Source organism: Gallinula chloropus (genome assembly GCF_964237585.1).
Source record: "Gallinula chloropus genome assembly, chromosome: 20".
NCBI classification, from domain to species: Eukaryota; Metazoa; Chordata; class Aves; order Gruiformes; family Rallidae; genus Gallinula; species Gallinula chloropus.
In genome coordinates, this window is record NC_140105.1 from 5,704,991 (window position 1) to 5,714,583 (window position 9,593).

Sequence of the window (9,593 nt, forward strand, 5' to 3'; positions counted from 1 at the left end):
AGACAAAACGGTGAGCAAATTGCACTTAGTCTATTGAGTCCTAAGCCGTCGGGAATCTCATGTCTTGGGTTGGATTTAGCAGGTGCTGTCCTTTAGCCCTGAAGGAACATCTGCTGTGTCCATTTCCATGGAAAAAATGAAAAAAAAAGGAAATAATTCACATTTCTTCCTCTAAAAGTAAAAAAATAAGTAGTGTTATATTTATCCTCTTGAGGAAACTCATGGACTAGAGACTTCTGATGTGTCCTTTAAAGATATATCAAGCAGTTTCTGTGGTGGTGGTGGTTTCTTCCCCCCGGGTGTTTTTGTGAATAGTCTTAGAATGTAGCTGGTAAAAGTCACTGTGGATGTCCCTGTCTCTAGAAAATCTTGTCCCTTGTAAAGTCCCAGCAGCATGGGGGGAGCATCTTACTAAAGTCTGTGGGTTTGAATGGTGCCTGGGTTCTTACAAAAGTGATGCCAGACTGCCCCAGTCGCTCACATCTGCTGGCAAGGAGGTGTCATTGAGTTCGAACATCTGCTCCATGTTGATGGTGTCGGAGAGGTAATTGTTTGTCCCTTCATCCCAGGGATGCTGCAGGAAAGCAGTGGCCATGAAGGTTTCCTCAAAGTCCAGGTTGTTCTGGTTGGACTCAGTGAGAACCTGCTCCTGCCCCTGAGAACACTCCTTGGGGTGCTCTTGTACTGTCAAGTCCAGATCGTGTGTTACGGAGCTGATGGGAGGAGTGAACTCCAGATCCCCAAAATTGGGGAAGTCGCCATTCAGGTTGTTGTCGAAGATGGCCTCCCAGTCAAAGTCACCTTTCAGCGAGCCCAGCTCAATCTCCTCTTCCTGGCTTGGCAAGGCAGAGCTGGAAAGCCGAGCTACCTTGGCCACTCTCTTTGGCAAGGCCTGCTTGCGCTTGTACCCTTCTTTGCCTTCCGCTTGATTCCAGTTCTGGTTTACGGTGACTTCTTCAAAGTCTTTCAGCAGCTGCTGTGACTCCATGTTGACACCGAGGATGTTGTTAGAGGTGCAAGGTGAAGCCGCTGGGCTGGTGACGTGCTGTGCTTCTTCCTGGACTTTTTTGGTGAAGACTGGGTGAATCTGAACTGAGGGTGTCCTCCGCTTTTTGAAGGTGCCGCTCTTGAGCCGGTCAGCATATTGGGGGTCAAGCTTCCAAAACCCACCTTTCCCTGGCTCACCTTTCTCCCGAGGCACCTTGATGAAGCACTTGTTCAAGGAGAGGTTGTGCCGGATGGAGTTCTAGAGCCAAAAGAGAGAAAAAAAACCCCACGAGGTTGAACATTTGTTTGCTGCTGCAGCACCTACCTGCGTGGGGAAGCTGGTGGAAAAGCACAGCAAGAAGAAAGAAAGTAGAAACAGCAGTGTCAAGACATCCCAGGCTACATGCCCAGCGGAAACTCCCCTGTCCTGAGAGCAACAAAGTTTTCTTTTCTCCTTTCTAATCCAGGTAGAGGTGGCAGGAGCTGAGGGGTTCAAGCTAGGACTCACCAACCAGTAGGAAGGTTTTGGACTCTGAATTGGGGCCATGGATCATGCAAAGCATTAGGAGAAATGGGCCAGACTCACCCCAGATGGAGAGCTAAGCTGAAGGGACCTCCTTGGTGGCTAAAGATGAAGAGGAGGGTCTTTAAAACCAGTGTGATCATGGCTCCATTACAAGCAGCAACACATGGGAGCACCATGGGGGATGGCATCATCAGGGCCCTGCTTGCAGCCTCTGGTTTGTCTGCAGCTATTGCTAGTGCTTAGGGGAATGTTTGGCCAAAAAATAGGCACTGTGCCTCCCTGCAGCCAGGCTGACATGAACCAGGTGGGAAGAGCAGAGAGACACGTGGGCTGTTCCACCTCAGCCCTGTGTGTCCCCAGAGGTGCCTCTGGCCTGGGGAAGCTCGGTGTGAAATCACTGCATCTTCATCAGCCACAGCTCAAATGAGATGAGGGGGCAAAGGGAAAAAAAAAAAAAAAAAAAGAAGAAAAAAAAAAAAAAGAGGAGTTTCTGCCCTGTTGAGTTTTTCTGAAACCCTGAATGTGCCTGGAGTGATGTGAATAATCAGAAAGGAAACTCAGTTATTGGGTAAATAACCCAGCGTTGGACTCCACAAAGCCAAGGCTGTATTAAGAGATTGGATATGGTAGAGGGTGTTGGTTTTTTTTGAATGTTGCCTGGATATCTTTATGCTTATTCATCCATAATCCTTAGTGGCGAATAGGAAAAACAAGGCTTGAATGCTTAGAGCTGTTGAAAAACACACACGCACATACACACACACACAGCAAACCCCTCCTCTGGGCTGAAGCTCCTTGGGTGTGTTGGCTCCTCTCCAAAGCACTCAGCTCCCACAGGAATATATCCATCTTCCCCCCCCCCCCCCCCCCCCAGAGTATGGGTGGCATGACCTTTCCAGGCTGTCTTCACATACAGGAATTGGGATAGGGGATAAGAACATAGTCTCAGGGAAAAAAAAAAGGAAAAAAAAAAGAGAAGAAAAGAGGAAAAAGAGAAAAAAGAAAGGAAAAGAGGGGAAAAGAAAGAGAAGGAAAAAGAAAGGAAAATGACGGAAAAGAAAGAGAAGGAAAAAGAAAGGAAAAGGAGGAAAAAGAAAGAGAAGGAAAAAGAAAGGAAAAGGAGGAAAAAGAAAGAGGAGGAAAAAGAAAGGAAAAGGAGGAAAAAGAAAGAGAAGGAAAAAGAAAGGAAAAAGAGGAAAAAGGGGGAAAGGAAAAAATAAATAAGAAACAAGAAAAAAAGAAAAACAAAGGAAAAGGGAAAAAAAAAAAGAAAGAAGCAGCAGGAACACAAATATCCCTGCAGACAGTGCAGGCTGTGGCAACTCCAAATTTACAGTTTAACGAAATTTTACGAGGGCCAGAGACTTGCAAGCTGAATCCTCTGCTCCCCATGTCCCCCCCCATCCCAAACTTCATTCAGCCTGGCTGCTCTGTTATTACCCAGGCAGTTAACATTTATCATTCCTGCCTGCAATCCCATGAACCCCCTGCATCTCTGCAGAGAGGGGCTGAAAACCTTCTTCTTTTAATAAACACGTTTAATTAAAACCGTGGTGATTATCCAGCCATGAGCTTGCAGGAGAAAGCCAACACAGCTCCTCCTCCTGAATCGCTCCTGTAGGTCTCCCCAGCACTGGGCCAGGGGACCCAGATAGACCTGGCCTGGGACCAGGGGGTTCCCTTCCCCAGGATGGGCATCAAGAACTACTGGAGCCCCACCTGCCTGGGGAGAGAGGTGGGCAATGCCAGGAGATCCCAGCAGTACTACCCAGCCCTGCCTGGGTGGGCCTCACCCTCAGGATCACAGATTTGGGCTGGGAATAACCCGAGCAGGGGGACAAGCCATCCAGGTCCCTCCTGCCCTGCCATATCCTAGAAAGCCTCGCATGCCAGAGATCCCCTCATCTGAGGAGGAGAGCAGTGAGCCAAGGTGGCCAGGAAAAGCCCCTGTGCTTCAGGCTGTCTCCAAAGCTGGTGAGACTGAGGGCTGTCCCGTACCCCCTGGGGACATGCTCATGCTAGCTGGGGACAGCAGCCTTAACTGACCTTTCTTGGGCTTCCCTCTGAGGCCTCACCAGCTTGTCACAGCGATAGATCCTCCTTCACCTGTCCAGGGGGCCAGGAGACCTGCCCTCTGCCCTGCTTGGAAAGCAGCAGCATTTCTGCTCTGAACCTCTGCAACAAGGGATTTGTCCAACATGCAGCATCTCCCTGGAGGTCATCTCCATCCCTCTCCTATGCCTGGTCCTCAGCACTCAGAGGTGGAAATTTCACGTGTACTCAGACCCAAGGGACTCGGAACCCCAGGAGACCTCTAGTAAGGTGGAGCCAGGGACAGCAATACCTTTGCCCCAGAGCCAAGAGGAGCCACAGGGACCAGCAGTACCTCCCTGCTCCCAAAATAGCCCCATGCTCTCCCCTGTAGTAGCTCCTTCCCTCTGCTGCCCTCAAGGCCATGGCATGTCTGCACACCCAAGCTCTTTCCAATCATTGCCTTTTGTCACCAGATGCAGGTGCCACTCTCCTTCCAGTGGGATCCATCATCCCCGTGGGACTTTGCTTTGCATGATGGAAGCAGTGGAAAGCCCTACCCAACCCTGTGGGGAGAGGGGACAAGGTAAGAGGTCCAAATATCCTACCTGCCAGGTGGGATCAGCGTGTCGGAAGTAGCAGAAGTTGTCAGTAATCCACTTGTAGATGGCAGAAAGGGTGATTTTTGGCTTATTGCTGGCTTCCATCGCCATGCAGATGAGGGTGGCATATGAGTAGGGTGGCTTGACGTGTGGGTTGGTCTTATAGTTAATGTCCTCCCCAAGCTGAGGATGCATGGCCATAGCATGGTGCGCTGTCCTCGAGGTGGAAGAGGAGATGGGCTTGCAGGGAGTGTGGGGTATGCCCATGCATGCTGGGTCAGCAGCCAGGGGTGAGCATGGGGCAGCAAAGCTGGGCATCCTGTGACAGTCCTGGGGGTCTGGGCCGCTGGGGAAGCAGGAGGACTTCCCCATGCTGGCATTGACGATTGAGAAATCCTGCAGCCACATGAGGCTGGTCAGGCTGTCGTCCAGGTTGTTTGAGTCTCCCATGCTGCCCTCCTGACCTTTATCCTCTCCTGTCTCCAGGTGGTTCAGCCACCTCTCAGCCATGCCTGGGTGTACAGACTCTTGCAGTCACCGGGTGCACGTGAAGGAGCAGGAGGGGTTGGGGCAGATCCTGCAATAACAACAGGGAGAGGATTGAAGGATCCCCGAGGTACAGCAACGTGCTGGCACCCGGCGAGCCTGGGGCTGAGTTTTTGACTTGCCACTGGGTGAGACCCATCCCCGGGGTGCTGCCCATCGGAGCTGCGATGCCTCCCCCCGCGGTGCTTCAGCAACCCCTAAACTCGGGGAAATTCCCTGAATCCCCCGTGCCCCGCTGTCACCCAACCCCCGGTGAGCCGGTGCTGCCCAGCAAGCCTTTGGCTGAAGAAAGAAATTCTTAAAAAGAGCCGATCCCCCTTCCCCCAAAGAACCAAAACTCCAGCCCCGCCATCCCTCAAAGCCGGGATTTGCGTCTCCCACCCGCCGCTAGCAGGACAAACATAATCTCAGGATCCAACACCCCAACCAAATTAATCTTACAGTGCCCTCCCCTCTTCCCGCTACCAGCCCCCCTCGGTGTCACGCTGCTTCTGCTCCTCCCTTCACCCGGTACCCCTAAAACAGCCGCGGGGGCAGGCGCGGACCCACCCCAAGCACACCCTGACTCGGAGCGTACCGGCAGATCCAAGCTTCGCGTATTCCCTGGCTGGCGATGAAGCGTCCGCTTTCAGCGCTGGGCTCTAAACGCGAAACCCCGTATCTTTGGGCGGAGAAGTGACCTCCTGGCTCCGTCCGGCACCGAGGAGCCCCCGCGGGCTGCGCCGCGCCGGCCGGTGCTGGAGGGTACCACCGTTTGAATGACGCCCTGTTTAACTGTCACGGGGCCGGCGGGTGAGCGGGCGCGGCCCGGACCTACCTGCCCAGCTCCCACCGGCGAGGTTTGCCCCCCCCCCCCCCTCCGCCCCCCCCAAATCAAAGTCAGACGCGGGGCAGGGAGGAATTATTCAGACGCCCGGCGCACCCACCACCCAGCCCCGACAAACTCCTGTGCCCGCAGTGAGGGAGATGCCCGAAAAGCTCCCTGCGGTGGTCGGGAGAGAGAGGAAGGGGGGGTGTATGTCTGTGTATGTGTGTGAGAAAAGAATGGGTTTTTTTTAAAAAAAAATCAATAAAAGTAAATCACCAAACTCCCCTGAGGGCTCCTGCCAGCCGCCTCTGCCCGGGCCGCCCCGCCGAGCCCGCAGCGGTGCTGTCCCGCCGGCCCGTCCCACCGCCCTCCCCAGCCAGCCCACCGCTCCCCGCCACCGCTGCCGTCCCTTACCCCGTCCCGGAGATGTCCCCCAACTTCTAAACTTCAGGAGAGAGAGCAAGAAGCTTCTGGAAACACGGGAGGGGAAGAAAAAAAAAAAAAAAAAAAAGGAAGGGGGGGGGAGGAAAAAAAAATAAAAATAAAAGGCCAAAAGCCCCGGCCCTGGGGATGGCGGAGGTGGAATCTCGGCTTTACCCCCTCCGGGTGAGGGATGACCCCGCGCCGTGCCAGGCCCTGCCCGCCGAGCAGCCGTGATTTGCCGACCGGCCGGGAGCTGCCATTAAGTAGCTGCTCCGAAAGGCTTCACGCGTTGCCGCAGCGACGCTCCGCCCCGTAAACAGCTTCCGGCTCTGCTATTGGTCCTCGCGTTGCCATGGGGAGCTAGAGGGGACCGGTCGGTTATGGCTGAGGCTTGGCTGTTTGGGGACTGACGCTGGGATGAGGAGCAGAGCTGGATGGAGAGGGTTGGGGTACTCAGGGATGCTGGGTGAGGGAGGATGCCTGACCCCACTTAGGGACAAATACTGGAGCAGCAAGCCCAAAACCTGGGTCCTGCCCCCTCCCCGGAGTTGGCACAGGGCAAGCCCTTTCATCCTACCTGTGCCCCTTCTGACCCCTAAGCATCACAGAGCAACTGGGGAAAAGCTGTAGGGGGACTAGTATATCCCCAAATTAAAAAGGGAGGGGTCTGTCTTTATCTAATTAAAAGGATTATATCCCCATGCCCCTTTAAGAAATCTCTGATCCTCTCCACTGCCAGCCCAAGGGCTTTAACAGAAAGCAGTGAGAGACCCCAGCCCCTGACCAAAGGGACTGAGAGTGGCTATGATATCCAAGGAAAGCCTGTTTACTTTCATCCCCCCTTCAACAGACCTGCCCTTTGGAGGAGCAGGGGCTTGGGGAGTTTTAAACAGCAGGTACTCCTCCTGCACCTGCCTCACAGGATAAGAACATTTGTGAGCAAGGGGCATGTGAGCCGCCAGACTGGCCCTCAAGGGCTGATGCTGCCTGAAATGGTGTGTACAATAAGGGATTTTCCTGCCAGGAGCCCCAGGAATTTGAGTGAGATGAGCTGGGGGTGTCAAACCTTCTCCCCAGTGCACATGCAGATGCCCCTTTGCCACGGGCCAGGAAGTGGCTGGTATTGGGACCGGGTGTGGAGGAGGGAGGAGGCTCCCAGGGGAGCAAAAATTTCTATTTCACTTTCTGGGGGACTGATATGCAGGAACCAACCTCAAACCTTCACTTTCTGTCACTCTAACAGTCAGCCCCCTCAGCAATAGGACCTGCCCCTGCAAAAGCGCACCTGAAAGCAGCAAGAGGCCAGTCTCCAGCACAGCCATGGGCTTCCTTGAGCAGTTTGGGGCAAGCACTTCAGGCCTTAATTCTCCCATCCCCATCCTCCCACTTCACAGGATCTGGACACCCATGAGCCCTCCATCCACAGCTGCAACATGTTGTTCCCCATCACACATCACCCCCTCCATTAAAACCATATTACAAACCTCCCCTGCAGCCCTCCTCACCTTCAAAGCATCAGCTCCCAGCATGAGTTTTCTTCCCCAGCACTAGAAGGATTTCTCCTGTATGAGCACCCAGCTCCTCAAGTCCTTCCCTTCTTGCCCTCCATGAAAGGTCCCCTTCAGATGTCTCCATCTGTCTCAGTGGTGTCAGGGGCTGCTGAGCCTGTGCCCCCTGCCAGGCCATGCTGAAGAGATACCACTACCCCAGGCCAAGCTCTTCCTGCAGCTTCTGTTTACATTTGCACCTTCTCCATTCTGGCAAGGCCTGGAGGAGGCACAATGGCTGGGTAGGGATTTAGGAGATTTGAAGTAGCTGGGCCAGTCTGGGGGAGGTGCCTGGGTGATGGGTGGGTGGATGCTCCCAGCCAAGAAGGGTTTCCACCCACCAAGACCCCATCTGCCCTTGCCTTGTAACCATGAAAGGACTGTGGACACTTTGTTGACATAAGGTACCCTTTATTAAACATACTCTTTAATTCCAAAACATGCTCAAAGCAAAGTCATAAGCAGCAATCTGGTTTCCTTCCATAAATCCCTGACAGGTGGGTCACTGGAACAAGGGGCTGTGGCCTTTTACCCCACGCTGGCAGCACCAGAGGCTCCTGCCCGTGCCTCATCCCTTCTGGGTGGCAGAGTACAGCGCTGGTGTTACCCCATGCCAAAGTCCCATGTCTCCTGTGCCATGGCAGAGTGTGCTCGTTGCTTTGCTTGCACCATGGCAGCAGCATCCTCCCAGCTCTCTCTTGCCTCGTGCTTGCTGGAAGCTGCAACCCCTCTGAGCAAGCGACAGACACCTGCATGCAGCCACCCATGAGCCTGGCTGCTCCTCCAGCCTTGGGGACACGCAGCTCAGAGCAGCCAGAAAACCCTCATGGTCACTTCCCAGCACCCTCCTGAGCAAGGAGCTGCCTGTGCTGCCCTGGCCTGCTGGCAGCTGCCAGTGCTGCCATGGCCCTATGCCATGGTGCCTGGTCAGGGCTGGAGAGCTCTCCTTCCCTTTGAGACTTGAGAGGGAGGTTAGGCTTTGGTAGATGAGCCACCCCTGGAGCATCAGCCTGATCTTCCCTTCCCTGCCCATGCCGGAGGATTAGGGAACAGCCAACCTCCCATAGCCCCCCTGGCTCAGGATGTGACCCCCAAAGCTCTCTCTGTGCCCAGCACAGTGCTGCTGGCTGCTCAGTGCTGGGGACACCTAAACCCACGGGTTGTGTCACCATGGTCCTGGGCAGTGGTCCCACACGGGGACACAGCGTGCTCCCAAACAGGGTCCATGACAGGCCCTGCTGCTCCAGCTCTCCCTGCCCTTAGCAGGTCCCAGCACCCGGGATGGTGGTTTGGAGATGTCACCTCCCATCATATTCCCAGCCCTGGGTTCCCAGGGTGAAACTTGGGAATTATTGAGCCAATGGGAGATGCCACAGGGATGGGTGGTAGGGACCTGCTCCCTGCATGCACCCCACAGCCACTGTGGGAGGTTTCTTTCACTATATGAACATCTCTGTCCTAATGTAGCTCTGAAGCCCAGTTTCCTCCTGCGAGGAAGAGGTGGCCTTTGCGATCACACCTGAGTGACAAAACCAGGTAGGGAACAGGGGGACTCTCTCCAGGTGTCCCAAACAGCTCCAAAGCTGGCTAGATTGGGACGCTGGGTCTGATGTTCCTCAAAGTGGCTCCTGACTGTCTGTGATGCTCTCCAGGGTGGCATATGGCCCCTGCCAATGGCTCCATCAAGTCTCCAAGGGCTGTGGCTGCGTTGCATCCCGAGCTCACTGGTGTCCCTGTACGCCTTCATGCCTGTCCCCTGGTGCAACACCCACTTATGCTGGCTGGAGGGATGGGAAGAGGAGTGGGGATGGAGGGGTGGGCAGCAGCTCCTGCACCCTCATCCACCCCGCGCTACAAAGTGCAATGGGGAGGGCAGGACAGGGGTAACATGTTTGGCACTTGTTCCAGAGAGAGGGCACAGCCCAGAGCCCCCAGCTCACGGTGGGGCGGAAGACAGTGAGGTTAAATTAGCAGTGCCCCAGGGGATGATGACTTTGGGGGGACTGGGTGCCCTGCCCACCCCTGCCACTCTACTTCAGCCCCTGGGGAAAAGCAACTTCGTGGGTCTGGGCCAAGAGCCCATGTGCAGCTCAGGAGGAAAGCAGGGGGAGGGGTAGCTGGGG

At 54.7% G+C, this 9,593-nt stretch overlaps 1 protein-coding gene across 1 annotated transcript; it reads right to left on the reverse strand.

The window, feature by feature from the left end:
• Nucleotides 1–445: 445 nt before the first annotated feature.
• On the reverse strand, nucleotides 446–4,656 carry FOXJ1 (forkhead box J1; the record flags this gene model as incomplete). The annotated part of the gene is made up of 2 exons (XM_084273737.1): nucleotides 446–1,246; nucleotides 4,153–4,656. 2 exons carry the CDS (start codon nucleotides 4,654–4,656, stop codon nucleotides 446–448), a joined length of 1,305 nt encoding a protein of 434 aa, XP_084129863.1.
• Nucleotides 4,657–9,593: the final 4,937 nt, after the last annotated feature.